A 21,439-nucleotide genomic window follows, 5' to 3' on the forward strand; every position below is an offset into this window, starting at 1 on the left:
CCCCAGTAGCAACATTGTTCCGCCAGGTCTGCTTTGCCTGGCCGACGTCCCTCGAACGCCTTGTCCATACTCCTGGGCAGGTCCCGGTCCTGGCCTGCGTACATCCAGGCCGTGTGGGGAGCAGAGGACCAAAGGACGACGGTAAGCCGACCTTGCCGCAGCAAATCAGGAGTCAAGACAGGGCTCGATATGAAGGAAGTTGTCCTGGATGCAAGGGATGCTCAGCAGCACGAACCAGTGATCAGTGGGTCGGAGATTTTGTACACCACGAAGTGACCTTCAAAATCCATCGCTCGGACCAGCATCAACAAAAAGCCACAATAATCAGTGGCAATCATCGCGTCGCAGGAATGTTGGTGGTCCAACGGCATCGTCTTCTCGCACGGGACGTGGAATGCTCGACCATCAACAGAGATCACCACCGGAATGCAGGCTTGGCTGATCTCTGTTGATGATAGTCCTGCGTACCATCAAAAGAGTAAGCTACATTAGGTAAAATGACCCTGCAATCCAAGGCAGTTTAACTGAAGTTGTGGGGAAGGAAAAAAAGGTGTAGTATGCACTGTAAGGTAAAGTAGGGTTACAGTTACGCCTGGATCAAGAGGGCACGAGACGCACGAGGGACGGATCTACTGCAGGCTAATTGACAGCCGCAAAGAACGTGTTCAAAAGTATTCGGGGTATCTTTTAATTGCCATATTGTATCTATGGTAGTATGCAAGTAATCGTACATGGTACATTAATCCACCTTTTCCCTGCAAGGGGTGTTAACAAGCCAATCCATGGCCGTGTCCTTGTCACAGGGAGAAGGGACGAGGGCTTCACTCTTCCTCCTGCCCTCCTACAGTGAATTTCTTGCGCCCGGCGCCAGAAGTAAGCTGTTGAAGTTTGACCCTGTCCAACTGCTCTCCTACCTTCTTCTCTAGGCGCGCGAGCTCCTCCTCGGGATCGACGGCCTCCTCGTTCACGAACTCCAAAACCAATCGTCTCCCCAGGAGATGCGTGTTTTTCAACGCGTCCATGGCATTTTCCGCTTCGCGAGCGCTTACAAAGTCTGCAAAACCGAAACCACGAGCAGTGTGATCGAACTTCTGAGGAACACGCACAGACCGAAGTTGTCCGTAAGCTCCGAATAGGGATCTGATGTCCTTCTTTGTGGCCTGGAAAGGCAAGTTCTTGATAATGATTTTGGTTCTGCGCGCTGCAACCTTCTTCGCGGTATCTTCGCGTCTCCGCTCCTCGGCGGCGTCCTTGCCCTTGTGGGATGCGCGAATGAGAAGTTCGTGCTGATCCAACTTGTAACCGTTCATAGCTGAAAGAGCAGCCTGGGCTTGAGCCTTGGTTTTGAAATCCGCAAACGCGAATCCCATGCTGAGAGTCTGCCCTGGTCGCTTGGGATCGGGTTTGGTCTTGATGCGACCGGTGATAAAGCCATCCAGAGATCGGAACACTTCCAAGAACTTCTCGTTGGTGGTTGAGAAGTTGAGGTTCTTTACGAAGAGTGTTGTGGTTGCTACGCTGTCATCAGGCTCGTCTGCGGCAAATGTGTCTGCAGTTGAGAATCCTTGATCCTTGCCCCGGGTCTCTGGAGCAAGTGCGCGTGGAACTGCTGAACCATCGAACAAATTCTTCGGCGCCTTCTCCAGGAACAAGATGGAATCACCCATCTTGCGGTACGCCATGCCCTTGAAAGCCTTTTGGGCCTCATCGGGTTGCGCAAACTCCACGATAGCAATGGTGCCACTCGGTGGCATCAAGAGTCGGATGATCTTGCCATACGGGTCGAACAGACCCCTGAGTTCCGCCGACGTGACACCATATGAGAAGTTCTTGACCAAAATAGCCGTATTCCCACGTTCTCGCTGCTTGAAAGCATCAATGTTTACCCCATTCGAGGCAAAGTATGCTTTCGTTTCTTGAATCACATGCGTTTCAGCATGTGCTTGCTTAACGGCGGCTTCTGAAGACGTAGGATCAAGTAATTCGGATTTTGAGACTCCAAGCCTTCCAGCCACTGATGACATCACAGCATCGGCCTATATGGAAATTAGTCTCAATGTTTTGATTCATGATAAAAAAAGAAAACTCACGTTCATGTACAGGGAGTTCCAGCTAAATGAAGACCCAGCGGCGTTTTGTTTCCGCTTGATCTCCCTTTGCTTTTTGAGAGGAAGTTTTGACAATTCGTACTCGTCAATCTTGTATGTCTTCTTCGCAGAAGCAGGCAAGATATGGAGCAAACGACCCTGGAAATGCTTTCCATCAAGGGTCTGGTAAGCATCAATGGCCGCATCAGCATGGGAGTATTGCACATAAGCAAAGCCCTTGCTTGTTGTGGAGCGGGTGTCAAAGGCAATATGAATCTATATCCAATTAGTACTCAATGTCATTGAATATAATGTGCGAATGTGTGAATGTGCAAAAAAGGGGTTGAGTTGGCTCTTTCAGATAGTCAAGAAGCATCTACTAAAATATCTTGTCCTGGTAACATCATATGCAATTTGCATCAGATGTCCCTATCGGGAAAGTCATCATACGAGCACTCGTAGCTAGCAGGCGGAAAGCCAGCTAGCCGGTGGTTGGGAAATGTGGGGCAATGTTGACAAGCAAAAAAAAAATTACTAACCTCTTCAATTTTTCCGAAGCGTTCAAAAATCGGTTGGAGATCCGATTCCGTTGTGTCGTATGCAAGATTTCTGAGGAACAAACGGGCGGAGTTCCGAATAAGATCAATATTCGGATCTTCCGGTGTTGCCTCGGTGATGCTGTCAACGTCAGTCGTGTTGGGCGCAATTTTCTCAATGGCCGCAGTGCGCGATTCCTCGTCACGCTGCGGCGACTCATCACGAGTCAAGGCAGGTGGTGAGGCAGCTTTGGTCGGCGCAGTAGTCTGCGCGGTAGCCTTGTGTTGATCAAACTCATCTTGCTCTTCCTCATCGAGAAGGCCCAACAGACGACTTGTCTTCGACCGGAGCCAATCTGCATCAGACAAAGGTGCAGCCTCCACTTCAGGCTCCGCAGAGTTGTCCTGTTCTGGTGCTTCTTGAGCCTCCTCTTCCTCATTATTGTCAATAGCCATAGGCTCAGGCTGCTCAGCCTCTGGCACCATGGGGGGGTTTTCTGTCTTCGCCTTTTTCCGGTGTGAAGGCAACTCCTGAATTTCTTCTTCCTGTGCGGGCTGGTTAATAACGGGAACAGTGTCCACAGACGGCTTGATCATTTCATCATCATTGGCCCATGTCCGAGTTTTTGCTGACGATCCCATAAGCGAAAGGTACTCTTGTAGCTTAGGGTCTTGTGATTTGTTCTCGCCATCCCTCTTGCGTTTGAGATTGTTATCCAACGATGCATCATTATCATTCGTGGTATCACGTCTTCGTGTGGGGTGAGCATCTTCAGCGTCATTTGAATCAATCTGCAATAATACGGGTCAGTCTCAAGACCACCTTAATTGGTCAGCGTGCACAGGCGAAAGGATGGTGGCTGAAGCAAAAAAAGCTGAGAATTGACATACCGGACGAGCGATGTCTACAGCGATCTTTGACATCTTCATGTATGTCTTGTTGAAGTGCTTCACAGCTTGCTGGGCTGCTTCATGGCTCTTAAAGCCAACGAACCCCATCCTACGTTTAGGTAGGACATGAGCATCGGTGACTTGGAAGCGAGTTGCAAAATGTTTCTTAAGCTGATCATTGGAGCATGTTGGTGGGAGACCACCCACGAACACTCTTGTGCTCTCCATTTTGGAAATTTGTGGTGAGTGTGAAGACTCGAAGTTTCTATGAGAAAAACTTTTTTTTCTTCTTTCATAGTGCCGCGGGCGGTCTGGTTGGCGGGCGGTGTGATTCGTCTACCGGCAATAAAGTTGCGGGCTGCTCCACGTTATCGCGAGTTGCACTCCCAAGTCTCTTTTCTATCGCATCACCAAACCCCCCTTCGAAGTTTTCTTGATACAGCAATTACTAACAATGGCACTTCCCCCCACTGAGAAGAAGGAGCCTATGGAGGGTAAGTTTGTCCTTCGTGCATCCAGTGACTAAGTGCTAAATGTTCCGTGCAGCGCAGATTAAGTCTGTTGACATGGTAAGGACCCTTATGAGAAAAAGCAATGGTTAATTAATTCTGACACATTTTCTAGACCGAGGATATGCAGCAGGAGGCTATTGCCCTTGGTATGAAACATCGAGAGCGCCCTGGATAAATAATGCTAACCTACCCCTCAGCCATTGAGGCCACCGAGAAGTTCAGAGTTGAAAAGGTATGCGCATTCCTCAACTGCTGGATATGAATATGATACTAACAATTCATAGGATATTGCGCAATACATCAAGAAAGAGGTTCGCCAATTCTACCCCGCCCCCGATCGCATATCTAACCCCATACATCAGTTTGACTCACGCAAGGGCGCTACCTGGCACTGCGTGGTTGGTCGTAACTTTGGAAGCTTTGTTACCCATGGTTTGTTTATATCAGATCCCTCATGTTGATAACCACGTACATACTAATCTTGTGTTGAACAGAGACGAAGCACTTCATCTACTTCTACCTCGGACACTGCGCAATTTTGCTCTTCAAGACCCAGTAAATGCGATTGATATGTCCAGGCTCGACGTACTGCATTGACGGGGATGTGATATCCGGAAAAATACGTTTTTCAAGCGACTTTTTTTGTCTTTTAATATTCGATCTATGGGGCTGTTATCCTATGGTGAGCAGCCATTAGTGAATTAAGCCCATCTGCCCAAAACACGTAAAATAACAAAAAAAGCCATTACCCGTATTTAGGCCCTCGGTAAAAACTTCATACACTACAGTAAAGATACATCTATACTCGCCGATAGTCTACGGGCCCCTGCTGAAATCGATAATCACATGTGCTTTTTTATACAGGGACGCTTGGCCAATCAGGAGCCGCTATATATGACATCACGTGTTGCTTGCCAAGTCCCGCCAAGCCACAGCGCCACACTCCCAATTCCGCTGCCTTCGTCTTTGATCGACCTTCAATTCCTCAAATAGCTCTGGGCTCTTTCTTGATTCTCTCAAGCAGCTGTACGCGAAATCTCCCAATCTTGCAATCATTATGGCTTTCTGCATCACGTTCGGAACGCATGGTAAGTCGCTTGTTTCGACCCACGACCCAGAAACTAGAGTGGACCCTGTCCCTGGAGTTGTATCAAGTGACGGGTATCCTGCTGTCGACGCTGCGGATATACCCAGTCATATATATTAAAGGAGAGACTGACCCTAAATACAGAGTTCTCCTCTCAACTCGAGGGTTATGAGAATGTTCGCGCATACTGTTACAACTGTAAGTTCTGACGTCAGTGGTCTATTGACGGATGGTTTATTGATTCTCCGCTTTTAGGCCAACATTGGAATGGTCACTGCATCACCCGATGGTATGTTTCTTCCCCAGAATACCTGACCCCAGTTGTTTGATTGACTAATACTTCTTAAGGCCGTTTTTCACTGTCTGCTTCATTGTAAGTTGATGCTCGCCTGAACATCGTCTTGAGAAACAGCTCAACATATCTAACCTTTACCTCGCTTCAGCCATTGATTCCCCTTGCTATGCACAAGTACAAGGTAAATACGCTTGTATCAATTTGGTCTTGAGTCTGCTGTTAACGTACTGTATAGGAGGTGCAATGCTACACTTGCCGTTACACCCAAGACCTACGGTATGCTCCACCTAGAAATAATCAAAGCCTGTCGGCTTGGTGGGATATACTAACAGTGACTACATCAGTGACCGGCCTGATATTACGCCTGACACACGGCCTCCGGCAGGCATGCAATATGGCATCCAGCCGCCCCCTCAGGCCCAAGGGGGCTGGCAGCAACAGCCTCCTCTGCAGGCTCCGCCTCAAGCACAGGGTGGACTTGGTTACAAGTGAGCCTCTAGAGATGTTAAAATTCCACTAGCATGAAGACGGAGCAGTTGTTACGGGGATGTGAGGCAGAAAGAGGGTTCAGCAGGAGACGCATATTCCAGCTTAATATCGCGGGGCTACCCTTTGGCGTTGGGTAACTTTTTAATTTGTTTTTTTTCTTTCATTGTTCTTTGCTATCGAATTATCAACTTTCCATTTGGTCAGCCTAGCATGTTTTCTTCCTTGCAATAAATATACATGGTTATTATAGGATGCTGTTTTACTATCGCAGACTGTCTACCCCTACCATAATTGGAACACATAATATGTAATAAAAGTGGATGGATTTCAAATTCGCATAAACTAGCAAACAGGGGTATAAATAGCCGTAAACAAGATATTAAACCAAGACCAAGGCGCAATTAAGAGCACCAGTCAAGGTAGCACCAACAAGATCCTCAAATCTCCCTCTCCGAGGCCTTCTTATCCTTTTCTCCAAGGTTCTCCGTGGGCGTTGCAACCCCAGAAGGTGTAGCCACATCATCAGCCCCAGCCTTGGTGCCCCGGTAAACCTTGGGCTTCTTCCCCACAAGATCAAGCGACATCATCCGCACAACACGAGTAATACTCGCCCGTCCCTCATACAACGGGAACACCACAACACCAAACAGGGTGACGAACAACCAAATAATTCCAACAACCACCCAACCCGTGAAGAACTTCTTGCTGAACACATACGACGATCCGTACATCGGGATCGGCCAGAGGATCAGGAAGGCAAATGCCATGAAGACGGTCAGCGTGCGCGCGTACAGTGCCGAGCGGTTGAGCAGGCGTTCTTCTTCTTCGCTTTCATCTTGCGAGGGACCCGTCTCGCCTGGGACCTGTTCGAGGTCGATGTGGGCGTCGGCGGCAACTTCTGTGTCGTCAACTTTGCGGATTGCGCGCATGGATTCGTAGTCATAGTTTTGTGGGCCGAAGATGTAGGTGAAGAGTGGAACGAAGATTACTGGGCTGAGAAGGGCGGCGACATTGCCAGCAAGCATGGGGTAACTAGAGTGCTTTGTTAGATTTTTGTTTGCATTATGATGTTGGGAGGGAATGCTTACTTGGAGCCTGTGGTGTCGACGGTTAGGACTCCGTATTGCGTCTTTGCGGTCACCAGCCAAGCAATGAGGGAGACTGCCAGACCGAGGGGAGGTGAGAGGGCTGCTGCGATGCGGTTCTGACCCTTCCAGAGGAGAGTCATAGCACCAGGGAAGACGGCGGAAGAGATGATCACACCCATCAGCAGGTAAAGATATCCCATTCCAATGCCGGCGTAGTAGAGACCGGTCGCAAAGCCGGCCATGATGATCGAGTAGACGATGCAGGACATGTGCGAAATCCAGACCAGTTTCTTGCCCTTGGCGCTTGGGTTGATGTAGGCCGCGTAGATATCGTAGGTGAAGATCGAAGAGACGGCGATCAGCTGCGCTGAGAACGCGGATGTTACAGCCATGAAGATCATCAGGGTTGTCGCGACGGCACCGCTATAGCCGAGCAGCTTGACAGCTGCGAAGGGAAGCACAAGTCCGGCAGTGACATCGTTGGAGCTCATGCGATTCGTGCCCTCAAGTGCCAGTGCGGAAAGACCCATTGTGCTTGCGCATAGCCAGGGAATTGCGAACCAGCAGATACCGCCAATCACGTATCCTGGGAACGCATGGACGGGGCTGGCGGCGATAGCCTTATTGTAGTAGCCGTTGTCCAAGAAGACAGTACCAAAGTTACCAACTAGGTTGATGATCCAGAAGATGCCTCCCTCCTTAGAGCGCATAGTTAGGTAGCTGCCTTCCGCGTTGCCCTCAACGGGGTGACGCTGGGAGGCTGCAACTAGCGCGTCATACACCTTTGATGGAGATCCTAGCTCGGCGTTTGTGGCATAAGCGGAGAAGGCGAAGAGGAAGATGACGACCAGGATGACCACAGTGTGCAGGTAATCCGTGATAAAAGTAGCCTTAATACCACCGAAGAGAGTGTATAGTACCACACCGATCGGGAGCAGGAAGCAGGCTGCCGCGGTGGGCACTCCAGTCAAGGATGTCATCACGGCTGATCCACCAGTGAGCAGCATGGCAGTAACCAGGATGTTGGTCATCAAGCAGAAAAGGATGAACACGATGTGCACAACTGTGCCATAGCGAGCACGGATAACTTCCAAGAAGGTGTGTGCGTTCGGCGCACGGCGTTTCAGCTCGATAGCTAGTGTTGCGAACAGGAGAATCTGGACAGTGGCACCTATTGATTCACGACATGTCAGATATAGAACTTTTCAGGTCATACTCATACAGCGGGAACTAACCTGATGCATAGAAAAATGGACCAGAGACACCGTATCTGTATGCGACTGCAGATGACTGGAGAAGAGTTGCAGCCCATGTCCAACTACTAACAACGGCGGCGGCAACCAGTCCTGATTTGACGGACCGGCCTGCAGTTGAGAACATCTCGGATGTCTGGACTTCATTCTGATAGCTGCATGGAATTATTCTGTCAGCTTATGCGACTGGATTAAATGAAGCATAGAGACGCACCGTTTCAAAGCCCAGGTAATAAAGATCATGAGCAGGGCAAAGGCAAAGCCCAGTCCCAGGATAATTCCATATCCAAAGCTCTGGGACAAAGGCGCCGTGAAAATAACCCCGTCGGATGACATATCGTAGATGTGTATAACCAGGGACTCGAAAGGATTTATAGCCAGCAACCAAGGGATAAATGTAAAAAGACGTTGGCAATGTGCCTCAAATTAGAAATCAGCGACTAGTGCTCCAATTGATATGGAAAGTACGCCTTTTTATATAACTCTCCAATACTGATTTGGGATATAGAAATATCAAGCTCCCCAGACGCGGAAGATAGCAACCTCATATAGGACCCGGACGCACAGCATCAGAAGCATAGTACAGACCCCAGCTCCGAATTCGCACCAATTACTCCATAGGTAGGAAACAGCGCGACGATCTCTGATTTGAGCTTAGATAGGGATGCTGCATTTTGATTGCTAGATAAGAGCAGCATGCTCTCGTAATACCATGGCACACATGGTAGGGATGTGGACCGTCTAGGTACGCCACCGGGAATAAGAACCAACATCCCAATAGAGAGTTGTGCGGAGATTTCAAGTGATGACCACGGGTGAAGCAGATGAAAGGTTCCAAGATTTTCATCGAGGGTATACGCGTTGTCGGTCATTGGCTGTTGCTGGCTGTTATCAGTAACCTTTTAAGGTACTGGGGATGGGTGGCTGTGATTGGCTGGAGCAGGTGTAAGATAAGGCATTACCAGTCGGCAAACTCGCGCTGCTGACACTAAACGTTTGGATTTTACCAATGAAACTGCCGATGCTTGTGGATTTGCCGATGGAGGTAGACAATATCGGAGTGTCCCGGCTCCAAAGAAGCTCTAGGGCTGATCAAGATATACTTCCAAGGTTGGCACGGAAGGTTACTCATTCTTATTAGAATATTTTGAGATCCACTATCTCCCGTTCACTTTAAATTCTGTTAAATATTATATTATTATATTACCTAGGTTAATCATACAGTCTCAATTAAGCATTGGCTTGACCAAAGGATGATTTAAATTCGTTATCGTGATACTCCCGATCTCGGGAGGTCTTCAGGTTGGACCCTCAGTCCAGACTGTGTCAGCAACATTGAAGTCATAAACTTATTAAATGCACTCTTCATATAATTGTTCGATATTTGATAATTGAAAAATGTATATATTTGTCTCTTTTTATAGGTTTGATTTCCCGTTTCACTCTCTTGAACACCTGAGGTATATATATATAGAGTGGGAAGCTATCCATGAGAAATACGATTTATTTATATTTGACAAATCAAAAGCGCAAGAAAAATAATTAATAAAAAGCTATGCATAATATGTTTACTCATTTTCTCCATACTCCGTAGTGCGAGCTATATTCAACCCAATCGACGAAAAAAGATCACTATATGAACAAGTGGGGACCGTACTTCAACTCTAGATTGTAGCCTAATTCAAGATCAATCCAACAATGGACCTTGGTACATAGGAGATAAGGTTGTCAAATAGATATAAATCGTCTGTGAAGCAAGGACCAGGGCTTGGCTTTGGTGAGTGAGCTGTGGGATAGCCTAGAGCTCTTGGTTTCTTCATTCACCGACTCTTGTAGTCAATATGTAAATTGACGTCTTCCTTGACAAGCCTTCCTCTCGACAGCTACATTTGCAGCAACTATATCACTATTAATTTTAGAACTTGCTGTTGTATTCCAGATGAATCGACACTATATAGAGGGAGAAGCGGGGTTGATATATAATAGAAAGGTAATGTAGAGGGTAGTTGTACAGTGACCACGGTTTCGCGGGTTGTTGGACTCCATAGATAGCTTTATGAGTTTCTGGTCTCTCATGCTTCCGTTTGGGTTTCTTTGTTAGCTCTTTCTATAAAACCCCAACTTCCCCCAGAATAGTAGTTCATCCCTGTCTACCTCAGCTTTATATACACTCATTGCTATAGAAGGTTATCTATCTCCATCCACCATCATTTTTAGCCATGACTTTCTTGCTTCAATCTACCTCACTATCCAGTTCTATTTCATAGCTATCAAGTTATAGAATATTCATTTTCTGGGACGCCCACTACGGTATGCACAAAGAGCCCATCTGGATGATCCAGCTTGCAGACTCGTCACACTAGCAGAGATATAACCTGGAGATGGAATGAGTCACTTTCACCGTTGAGAAACCAATTCAGAGGTGGCTCCACTCAAAATCAATCGGACCGTGGCGAGGAAGTTGCCTCTGGTGCAGCAAGCTACTGATGTCTTCACTAAACCCCTTGATGCCACTGCGTTTTGTCGTTGCATTGTGCAGCTGTCCTGGAGGCTTGCACATTATTATCAAGAACAACAATTGATAAACGACCTCACAACTGCACGTGTCAACTTCATGATTTCCCGAGGAGGGAGATTTATAGTGACATCAATCATCGTTGTTTGAAATATCTCATGGTTACATGATCTCTCTGTAGTGAAGGCACTGAAGGGTTCTTACAGTCTTTTCCTTTCTTGCTTTTCTTTATAATTCCACACTATGCATAATGGAATTCTCTGTTCGTTACCTGTTGCTTGCAATGGAGGCCAAATGAGACCTGGTAACCTTTAATCGTGTATGGTAGTCATGTGATAGATATATCAATAGTCTCTGACACACAGTACTTGGTGGTTCGACGACAACGGAATAGTAGCTCGGGCTTCTCTCATGGGGACAGCATGGAGGCTTCGGATGAGTTTATGTTCGAGGCGTATGCGAAGTACTAGAGAGCAGAGAGGTTGTTCAGGTGTATGGCCTCCAACATTGAACCGGGAAGAGAGCCTATGCGCCATGCCATACATTCTAAAACACCGGATATTCAAGCGTCCAAGGTTAGTCAAACATATCAGAGACTTGATAGTCTACAAAGTTACTAGGAAAGCAAATTAAATGCCAGAAACAGATTCAATCAAGTCTTTACATTGTACAGACAAATGTCCGGATAGAGCCAACACAAGCATGTTTCAGACCAAGCTGCCACATCCACAGCGTTCCAGCGCATTATATCGCCAGGAAACAAACTAATGGACATAAAACAGACAGGCGAAAACGGACACACAAACAGGCTAATTCTACCCAGAATGACCTATACGGCAGATAGGTCGATGAGTAACTCTCTTTTGCAACGCAGATAAAAACACCACACACATCAAAATGAAAACGGAAACGGAAACGTAATCACGCCAGTTGTTTCGGAAGGGTTGATTTGGTTCCAGCGCCACCAACGAGAAATGGCCCAAGGGTCACGGGGTATAGGAGTGGGTAAGTGAGACGGTATGAGGAGAGGAAGATTCGAGGTCGGGGAGCGCGCAGTGAACGCCCGGGATAGATTGATAGTACACAATATTGTTATCTGGCGGGATATCAACTGCGCGATTGAAGCTGATCAAATGCTTAAGCAGAGAACTTGCGGGTGATCTTGGCGATGACTAGAGAGAAGAAAGTAATTAGCCACCAATCCAACAATAACTCCAAACACCAATCTCATCCCCAGTAGTAAATTCTTACCGTGCAGACCAACAACCGAGAAAATGAATCCCAGACTCAGGACCAGGACAACAACGGGGTCAACGCGCAGACCGGGGCTCTCGTCGGTGTAAAGCTTGAGCATGGTGCCGGACGAGCCACCGGCGCCGGCAGAGCGGGTAGAGCTGGGACGGGCATTGCGCAGGGTCTCCTTGTGGTCGGCAGTGGCACGGCGACGCATGGCAGCACGAGGACCGCCGGGAGTCGAGGGAGAGGAGGGACGGCCGACGGAGTTGCCGGTGGCTGCAGCGGCACCGGACTTTGAGTCAGGGCCGGACTCGGCACCTGAGGTGAGGGGAGATGCTGGGCGGGTGGAGGCCTAGTGGTTGTGTTAGTTGTGGGATTGAAGAATTGGCTAGAGGGTTCCCAATGGGATGTTGCGTTGGTGGTGGATGGGGGCAAGCTGGCTTGATCGTCGGATGGGTGATTGATGGGGTTCGGGTCTGGGGTTGATGGACTTACCATTGTGATTAATTGGGTGTGGAAGAGTGTAAAAGGAGAAAAAAAGGTATTAAAAGAAAGATGGAATTGCAGTTCAAGAAGAAAGGAAAGGAGGAGCTTGAGAGTGTCTGAAAGGAGGTTTGCGGAGTTGAGGCCACGATCGCGGTTTCTTGGGTAATACCGTATTTGACCTGTCAACCCCGGCAGTTGGGGGCGAATTGGGTCATAATTACCAGTATTTACAGTACACAAAATTCCCACCAATCAGAATGCCTCGGTGCACATTGCTGTAATAGCACGACTTCGTTAGAATAGTGGTTTCAGTATAAGTATATGTACGAATACATTACGATTTTGAACATGTAGACATGCCAACATGGCACTGAATATCAATACTCATTTTTCGATACCACCAATACCCAGAGTCCATAGAAAGTATGACAATTCGGTATGATATTCTGGAATCAATTTCTATTGATATAGCAGCTACTAAAATACCATCCACGTGTCTAGTCCATTGAATTAATAAGAAAGACTAGCTCAGATTAATCGGAAAAAGCATTGATGGCTGTCGTAAGACATGGAGAACACCTCCGGGAATCAAATCATCCAGATAACGCCGTCGGGGCACTCGTGTAGGGGTATGGGGTATGGATATGAACATGTAAAGGGAACCAAGGAAAGTAAAATCACAGGAATTTTTGACAGCTCAGAGCCAGGAAGGATGGGAGATGGCGGGCAGAGCAGATTCGACAGAGATGAGGTATCATACTGAGCCGAAAGCCCAGAAACAAGAAAGCAAAATGCACAAAGAGATGAGGCTAAATTTCAAGGTGTCAACACAGACACGAAGTTCATAGGTTAACAAAAGACAGACGCTCCAAAATCAACGCCCCGGGAAATTACTTATATGAACACTACCCTTTTTCGCATCAGATGATCAATCAATCATCATCCGTGATGGTATTTGGGTGAGGTTCGAAGACAGCTCGGTTGTCTTTTCCGCTTCCTTGTTCTTCTTCTTGTTGATGTGGGGCTTCAAACCGCGGTTGAAGTTGTGGACGCACAGGCAGGCGTAAATGATAGTGATCACAATCAAGGTGATGGTGATGACGGCGAAGAAGGTCATCGATGGTCGCGCGGGCAGGTATTTGAAGTAAGTCAGCGGGGACCACATTCGGAACAGCTTGAAGCAGAAATATGCCATCGCGGCGAATAGGAGGAGCTAGTAAGGTCGTTAGAAGCTAGATCGGCTTTGTTGGTGTTATTGACTTACAATGATGATGATCATGCCAACCATGGTTTCTCGTCGCACAAACCAGGCGCCACAGACCAGAATGAGAATGGTCACAGGGATGGCAGCCACAGTAAGTGCAAATTCAACGTCCATGCTGGTCGATGACACCAAGACGAGGAACTGGACAGTAAAGCCCAGGAAGAAAAAGAAATCGAATTTCAAGAGAGCGATATAGATCTGATTTGCGAGCGGTTAGTCGTGTTGCTGATGGGGAGGTCGAACGGAACACAAACCTGGTAGGTGAGGTAGCGACGCTTCATTTGCAGATCAGCACTGATATGCTTGTAGATTGTCCATGCAAACTCGTCGTAGAGCTTATAGGCGACAAAAATGATCAATAATGTTCCTAATGCCACAATACATGGAATGATGATTAAGAATGGCTCGGACTGAGCCCAGACCACCGGACTGATCATGTTCATCAAGGCCAAGGTGGAAACCGCCTCTCGAATTTGTTTCACTTGAACAGCGCCGTAGATCAGGAGGCCAACATTGCAGAGGCACAGTCCGATGACCTGAATCGTATTCTTCATGCGCAGAGCATCATATACCAGCACAAGTTCGTAGAGGAAACCGAAACCATAGAGGGCGAGGAAAGTAGGGATAGTTTTCGAAGCGGGACTGTTGTTTGGGATTTCTTGGATTTGAAAATTTGCGAAGATGTAACTAGAGAAACGACGACGTTAGTCTTGATTTCTGATGTTTGCTTAGGCGGAGTTCCATACCTTTCAAGACTGAGTGTTACGATTGTTTGGACGAGTGCGACGACCGCGAAGGACCACGTCCAATGTGTATTTGGGAGATAGCACATCCTGGCGTTCTTAGTCGCAGGAGTGACGTTAGTGTATCCCTCTCGTGCGCGGAAACCTCCTGGACCTCGTCGAAAGGCGGGATCGAAAGACCCCCCCAAGAGAGAGGCGCGCGACCCGTGTGAAGGAATCTTGCCGAGAGGCTCCGTGGTGGAGCTCAAATCGGCGATATGGTTAGGGAAAGACACGGCGACGGTGTGACCACCTGACGGTGGCTTTTGATTTATAGGACCGGTGGGAAATAGGCCCGAGACGGGGGGAAAGGGCAGATCAAAACACCCGGAGGCTCGTGTGCTTCTGTGGCTTGGCAATTTAGTTGGCCTAAGTCGGGATTCGTCAGGAGACGTGACTAGATGCAGGCCTCAATAGGGGCATTCGACCGTCAGGCAGACTGCTCGAACCCCTTGAGTCGAATTAAAGATAGACGTTGATTTCTTTTTTATTCTGTGTTGTGGTTTGTTGTTTTCTTTTTTTAAAATCCCGCGGTGTTCCGAATTGTCAAGCGGGGGAATAGAGGGAATGGGTTATGGCAGCGACCGTACAGTGCTGTCAATACAACCCTTAAGATAAAAAGAAGGGAGGAAGCAAGGAACGAGTGACAAAAAAAGAAAGTTGGAGAAGGAAAAAAAGGCCAGAGGATTCGAGACGGGAGAGAAAGTAGGGGCACATCTGGGGTTCAACCAAGAGTTGTCCACATACCATGGGGCGGGTCACACATATTACGCAGTGTGTAGGCTCCTACGATGTACACCATGTACTATGTATGGAGTACATACGGAGTACTCCGTAACCAATACTAGAAGTACAAATTGGGAGCCCTGCTTACTACAAAGATTCTAGACGCACCGTAGGGTCCCTGAAAAGCAGTTTCTCCAGCGACCCGGACGAAGCCACGCTATTTCTGCCAACGCCTTTTTCTCCTGATTCGAAGCCGGTGGAGTAGACCCATCGACATGCGACAGGTACCAAACTTAGTCGAGTCCAGACTCTTTTGTTTTGTTTTGTTCTTTTTTTTCCCCTTATTTTGCTTTTGTGTGTCTTACGTATATTGTACTCTTCTGGTTCGTCCAATTGATTGAAGAGAGAATACTTATGTTCTTGAACTGGTTGAACATCTTACAAAGTAGGTGTCTGGGCGGGGGCCCGCCGGCCGCCCGGCCCATTTGGGATTACTTAATCGTGTTCGTAGTGCCCGGTTAGGTAAATCCATACCCTGAACTCAGGTCAACTCACAACTAATTTGTTACACTGGTCTATCAATTATTTCAAGCCACATTGATTCATATTCCCAGAAAGTAATGTGGAGGTAAGGCTGTGAAACAAGATGTAATATCATATGGAAAGCTGGAATGCGACCTTACCAATGTGGCTGAGACAGAGGTGGCTGGGGCCGTTTAAAGGTTCTCCGAGCCATGGCCCCCTGACCACGTCAACCTTGGTTCATGCAAGTGTGTTTACAACTGTACCTCGGTACTAAAATATAACTGCATCATCCTTGTTGGATCTTGTTTTCATCTCTATATGTACTTGGTCTCTTTAGACCTAGATCTCTAGAGAACTGCATCCACCGGGACCCATCATATTACAGTCAGCCAAAGTCGATCATTATTCAAAATACTCGGATTCAAACTAGAGGACTAGTGTAAACTCCGATGAACCATGAGTTAATGAACATCCAGCCCAATCAAAGCCTCTATACCAACCCACGTTGCTAACCATGGTCTAAAGCATGATCATCTCCAATACTCCGTACATGCCCCAGAATTAAATGACAACTTCCATGGACAAGAGTCTTTCTAACGTGGGTACCGGCAGCATCTAGACAAACTAGCCAGCCTAATGGAAGAGAGACACTTCATCGGGTACCCAGTACCAGATCCGATCAGCAGAAAAGCCCCATAAGCTTAGCCCATCAAATTCCTAGTACTAGCTACTAGATACCCGAGCCAAACTCTCATTTATGCGATGCGCTGAGGCCTGGTTCGCGTAGCTAGACGTCCAACGAGCCACATCAGCCCGTTTGTAATGTGTCTCGGTATAGCTGATAAGATCGGCACTTAGCTATATCGATACTGAGGAACTAAATTTAGGAAGCTATTCACTATTGAAGAAAAGCTAGCTCACGACTAGCTTATGCACCCAAGCATAATATATATGAGGTCATAGCTTCTCTCTTAGTCCCACTGCTAGACTATCATTGCAACCCAACGCACTGTCGATTGATATCATCATTATTTATGCAGCTTTCAATGATCAATGTGAAATATATCCAGACAATGTTGTGGCTTCGATCTTGGCTTCGGCTGCGGCCGCGGACTTGAGGTCCGAGAGCTTGTTTGAGGTGCATTAGCAACCTGTGCAGTGGACGAATCCTTAAATGGAGTTACATATATCCTACATCTAAAGTAACCTCCAGGGTATTGTCATTTTATCTATTCGGTTCATCTTTACCATTAACCCGGGCTGTTGCAGAAATAGTCTCTATCTCCCCCATGCCATACGTCCGACAGATAAACTCCATGCAACATCGGGACAGGGCTGGGCAGCGAGCATACTGACGTCCCTGAGGAACAATCCGTTCGCTGGAACCCTGCCATCTCCTCAGATTTCCCTTTTTGGTTCAAAGTCTCGGATCTTATCGCAACCCAGCGCCAGTCCGCTGGTCGCCTTTCCCCGCACTGCGATAGCGATGATATCGGCAAACCCTAGCCATTTGAGCATAGACTATCAAATCTCCAACTTTATGTCTATTATCTAATGGGAATTGCAGATCCTTCAATCATATCTATGATATAAATAAGCATAGGATTGCATCTTCGCCATTCTTCAAGAGCAACATTTCATCGTTTAGAAGCTCTCTGATACGACAACAATATGCTGTCTCTGTGGGTTGGGGCCATCTTCCTTTGCGGGTACATTGTCATCTGTGGATTACTCTCGCCTTTGTCTACAATCCCGGGCCCGTGGTATACTCGATTTACAAGTTTATGGATTAAGTACCAGGAATTCACAGCAAATCGACGAGAATCAATTCATCGCTTGCATAAGATCTATGGTCCTGTTGTCCGGTTGGCCCCCAATGAAGTATCTTTTACCAGTCTGGATGCGATTAAAGAGATCTATGCTTCGGGGGGAAGTGGGTATGACAAGACGGAGTACTACGATCTTTTCAGGCAATTCAAGATCAAGTAAGTCTTTGCATCACAGAAATAGCTAGCATCTACGTACTAATGCAGAGCTTAGGACAATGTTTTCTACGTTATTGAAAGACGAGGTACTTACTTTTAGTAGAAAGATGATACTCGAGTGCTGACATCCACTAGCATAGCAAAAGAAAACGCATCTTTGCCGACAGATATGCCATGACCAATATCATGAAAGACAAGCCCATGGCTGTTATTCACGAACGGGCCACGGCTTTTGTATCTAAGTGTGTCGAGGCTGGGCAAAAGAGTGTGGATGTTTACGTACGTTATCAAAATATTACAGAATCCAACATGAGAAATACTAATTCTATTAGTCTTTGCTTCACTGCTATGCCCTGGACTGTGTTACTCATTTCATGTTCAGCCCCGGCGGCCTGAGGTCTCTCAACATAGCCGAGGACTTCGAAATCATGCACGAACTGACCTATCATCAAAGTCTCCAGAGTACGATCTGCTTAATGTTCTTCATGCCCGTGATAAATACTAAAGGAAAAACAGAAAACCTCCTGGAGTACTACCTTCCTGCATTAGCACCCTATTTCCCAAAATTCCTCCACGCCCGCAGCGCCCCAAAAGCAAACCAATACGTGGTAGACATGGCCGGCCAAATTGACCTCGACGGCCACTCCCTAATGGAAAAACTCAAACGCAAAGAATCAAACCTGGAACTAATGCAAGCCGCCGCAGAATGCAAAGACCACATGGCGGCCGGCATCGACACAACGGGCGATGGTCTGTGTTTCTTAATGTGGGAGCTCTCACAGCCTCAGAACCTCTGTTTCCAGGACAAACTCTACAAAGAGCTTACCGCCGCGCCGGGCGATGCACCCCTAGATACGTATTTGTACCTCGACGCAGTCATCAAAGAGGCGCTGCGGTGTGCGCCACCTATTCCGATGTCGCTGCCTCGCTATGTACCTGCTGGTGGAAGGGAAATCGATGGCTTCGTTGTTCCGGGACATACTATTGTTAGCTGTCAGCCTTATTCGGTGCATCGGATAAATGAGAGTGTCTTCCCCGAGCCTGATCGTTTCAATCCAGATCGGTGGCTTGTTGAGGAGGGGGCTGCTGAGCGGAACAGGCTTTTCTTTTCCTTTGCTACGGGTGGAAGGGGTTGTACAGGGAAGAAGTGAGTTGGTTTATCTCTTTGTTCTCTTACTGATGCTGATTGCTGATACTGTTTAGTCTTGCGGTTGTTGAGATGAAGATGCTGCTGCGGGAGGTGTATTCTCGCTATCGGACGACAGTGGCTTCGGATATGACTGCTTCAATGAAGCTGGAAGATCAGATTATCTCTTCGAGGCCTAAGGGACAGAGTTGTAAGCTGGACTTTGCGGTTATAGAGTGATATTAAATGTCTTAACATTGTAGTATATCGAAAAATGCTATGGAGTATAAATTCAGAATTGAATGTGATAACCCATCATAATTTGACAATAATGCTAAACGTAATGACCAATCATGATAGATATTTCAAATTGTGATGTCCATGAGGAGAATACGGGAATCCCAAGCCGATGCGGGGTGAGAGGGGAAGATAACCGGCCACTTTGATAGGACAATCTTTCTCTTCGACATTCCCAATCTGGCTCTGTCACGTATCTCGTTCAGCACATCTCATTAGTTATCTATTTCCTTAAGGTACTAGCTCTGGCTACTACCTAATATACTCTTACAAACACACCCATCCACGCTCCTATACTGATCTAACCACCTCCATCAACTGAGATCCCACTACATCAAAACCCAACAATATGGCCATTAAACCTGAACAATCCAGCTGTCGCTTCTCCAAGCGAATCTCATTCCGATGGCTTACAACACCCGCCGAGGAAACAACCGATACAATCGTGATGTCCGTGAAGGACTGGTACGTTGATCTGCGGATCGAAACCGCAACAGGAAAAATAGACTGGGCAATTGCCGGGCAGAGGATTGTAGAGAGCCAGGAGCCTTGTAAGTCACCCCCCGAACTATATCTAAAGGATGCCATTGCATCCAGCAAAACTGATACGAACCATCCATTAACCAACTCATTAGTGCGGGTGACTTTCTCCCATGAGCTTGACTCTCACAATGCATTTGAGACCATTGACTGTGGGACCTTTGTCCCCTTGCCAAACGGCGATGATCTCGAGATGGGGTCTATGCCTCGCCATGACCTCCCCGGCGCACCTGACAAGGAGTATGAGGAGGTGTGGCGGGAGTTGCCATTCAGAGAAGGCCCCGAGGGGCCTGCGAAAGGGCTTTCATGGGTTCTGGAGTCAGATGATGGAGATCTTGGCAGTGGAGAAGGGAATGTGACTATCCAGAAGACTTTTATCGGTCGCATTTGGGGAACGTATTTGGCATTGCACCAGACACAGACACATACGCGACAGAAGACTCCATCTGGTGAGCTAGTTGTGAAGAAATCCGGCGCTGATGTTACTGCTAGAAGGGAAGAGTGGGAACCGGGGTGGAAGGAGAAGTATTTGGTTGGTGAAGCTGCGGGGTCTTTGCCTTCAATGGTGGTCGGGTTTGATGGAGAGGGCGAGGGACCTTGGAGAGTACCAGGGGAGAAGGTACAAGTTCAAGGAAAGACGTATATTGTTCGAGCTTTTGAGGAAATCTAGGAGCATAAGATATTTCCTTTCAATTATAACCGACATTTGCCAACATGGATTCAAGCACACTTCTCGCGATATCGGATGATTACCGTTGGATCTCTCATTTAGCGTAGTTTCGCCATCTATATATCGGATAAGAGATTTGATGCAAAGCAGCAGACTGCAATCTCATTACCTGGCCTTGTATTGCATCTTGATATGCAGGCTATGTATGAGGCACCGAGTAGAGCGTTCCGGGTGGGTTAAACCGATAGTGTACTCTAGACTGAGCTCCAAATTACAGAGAACCAGCTTATACCATACAGAATAAATCCTTGCATGTTAATTGACACAAAAATAAGCAGCAAATCCAAGCTTGGTAGCAAAACTATCCCAACTCCCAAACCAGCTGCCCTATACCTTCCCGAACAGGACAAGCGCACAGATGACTCATCCCACGTGACAGCAATATAAAACCCGCAAACCCACCTCCACGCCAAATTTCCCTTCTTCAAGCGCCATCCCCACCAATGCTGCGTTTCTTTGCTACACACGGCGAGCTTAACAGCTCGTCCTCGCGACTCTGGGTCCCGCCCAGAGCCGCGAAACCCCTTGCAAATGAGAAATTCGGAGGAATCTTCAAACCCCAACCCGCGCCGTCGTTCGTTTTTTCGCGCGTCGGCGTCGGTCCTGCCCGTGAGGGCCTGGTGTGATCCTAGATCACTTCTTACCCACACTTGCACTTGACATCAGAAACATCGGGCGACGGGGGCTTGTCCCCCGGACCCCTTGGGAGAGTCGGTGCGGAGATTGTGTGTGATGACACTTTAGTGCAATACGCAGCATACCTTGCTCTGTTTCCTCTTCGGAGGGACGGATGGTATCATTCGATTCCGATCATTCTGGTGGGGATGGCGCTTCACTCTTTTTTTCAAGGTCAGTTTATGCTTCCTCCCCTGCTTTTTTTTGGGGGGGTGTCTGGGAGGAATTTTTTTTGGCGACCTTGCTGATTAGTGGGGTTGTGGACCTGCGAGGTTCCTTAGGATCCTTTGGCCTGTGGGCTCGTTGGGTTTCGG

General features: G+C 47.6%; 8 protein-coding genes across 8 annotated transcripts; 4 read left to right on the forward strand and 4 right to left on the reverse strand.

The window, feature by feature from the left end:
- Positions 1–821: 821 nt before the first annotated feature.
- Positions 822–3,742, reverse strand: mrd1 (RNA-binding ribosome biosynthesis protein MRD1; the record flags this gene model as incomplete). Its single annotated transcript, XM_016748244.1, has 4 exons — positions 822–2,036; positions 2,091–2,363; positions 2,627–3,415; positions 3,515–3,742. 4 exons carry the CDS (start codon positions 3,740–3,742, stop codon positions 822–824), a joined length of 2,505 nt encoding a protein of 834 aa, XP_016595086.1.
- Positions 3,743–3,968: 226 nt separating this feature from the next.
- Positions 3,969–5,900, forward strand: PEX2_109790 (dynein light chain; the record flags this gene model as incomplete). Its single annotated transcript, XM_016748245.1, has 13 exons — positions 3,969–4,008; positions 4,061–4,083; positions 4,139–4,172; positions 4,224–4,258; positions 4,311–4,458; positions 4,521–4,581; positions 5,020–5,114; positions 5,258–5,311; positions 5,369–5,402; positions 5,462–5,486; positions 5,557–5,589; positions 5,644–5,684; positions 5,753–5,900. The coding sequence occupies 13 exons, from the start codon at positions 3,969–3,971 to the stop codon at positions 5,898–5,900; spliced, it is 771 nt and encodes a 256-aa protein (XP_016595087.1).
- A 434-nt stretch (positions 5,901–6,334) lies between these two features.
- On the reverse strand, positions 6,335–8,574 carry PEX2_109800 (sodium:solute symporter family protein; the record flags this gene model as incomplete). Its single annotated transcript, XM_016748246.1, has 4 exons — positions 6,335–6,929; positions 6,986–8,156; positions 8,221–8,393; positions 8,453–8,574. The coding sequence occupies 4 exons, from the start codon at positions 8,572–8,574 to the stop codon at positions 6,335–6,337; spliced, it is 2,061 nt and encodes a 686-aa protein (XP_016595088.1).
- A 3,316-nt stretch (positions 8,575–11,890) lies between these two features.
- Positions 11,891–12,487, reverse strand: PEX2_109810 (SEC61-beta family protein; the record flags this gene model as incomplete). The annotated part of the gene is made up of 3 exons (XM_016748247.1): positions 11,891–11,925; positions 12,005–12,341; positions 12,485–12,487. The coding sequence occupies 3 exons, from the start codon at positions 12,485–12,487 to the stop codon at positions 11,891–11,893; spliced, it is 375 nt and encodes a 124-aa protein (XP_016595089.1).
- A 916-nt stretch (positions 12,488–13,403) lies between these two features.
- On the reverse strand, positions 13,404–15,287 carry PEX2_109820 (uncharacterized protein; the record flags this gene model as incomplete). Its single annotated transcript, XM_016748248.1, has 5 exons — positions 13,404–13,688; positions 13,740–13,937; positions 13,994–14,426; positions 14,486–14,918; positions 15,269–15,287. The coding sequence occupies 5 exons, from the start codon at positions 15,285–15,287 to the stop codon at positions 13,404–13,406; spliced, it is 1,368 nt and encodes a 455-aa protein (XP_016595090.1).
- A 2,156-nt stretch (positions 15,288–17,443) lies between these two features.
- Positions 17,444–19,123, forward strand: PEX2_109830 (cytochrome P450; the record flags this gene model as incomplete). The annotated part of the gene is made up of 6 exons (XM_016748249.1): positions 17,444–17,757; positions 17,813–17,843; positions 17,893–18,036; positions 18,090–18,219; positions 18,274–18,904; positions 18,961–19,123. The coding sequence occupies 6 exons, from the start codon at positions 17,444–17,446 to the stop codon at positions 19,121–19,123; spliced, it is 1,413 nt and encodes a 470-aa protein (XP_016595091.1).
- A 406-nt stretch (positions 19,124–19,529) lies between these two features.
- PEX2_109840 (uncharacterized protein) lies at positions 19,530–20,390 on the forward strand (the record flags this gene model as incomplete). The annotated part of the gene is made up of 2 exons (XM_016748250.1): positions 19,530–19,731; positions 19,816–20,390. 2 exons carry the CDS (start codon positions 19,530–19,532, stop codon positions 20,388–20,390), a joined length of 777 nt encoding a protein of 258 aa, XP_016595092.1.
- Positions 20,391–20,893: 503 nt separating this feature from the next.
- Positions 20,894–21,076, forward strand: PEX2_109850 (uncharacterized protein; the record flags this gene model as incomplete). Its single annotated transcript, XM_016748251.1, has 1 exon — positions 20,894–21,076. One exon carries the CDS (start codon positions 20,894–20,896, stop codon positions 21,074–21,076), a length of 183 nt encoding a protein of 60 aa, XP_016595093.1.
- Positions 21,077–21,439: the final 363 nt, after the last annotated feature.

This window comes from Penicillium expansum (assembly GCF_000769745.1).
Source record: "Penicillium expansum strain MD-8 chromosome Unknown contig377, whole genome shotgun sequence".
NCBI classification, from domain to species: domain Eukaryota; kingdom Fungi; phylum Ascomycota; class Eurotiomycetes; order Eurotiales; family Aspergillaceae; genus Penicillium; species Penicillium expansum.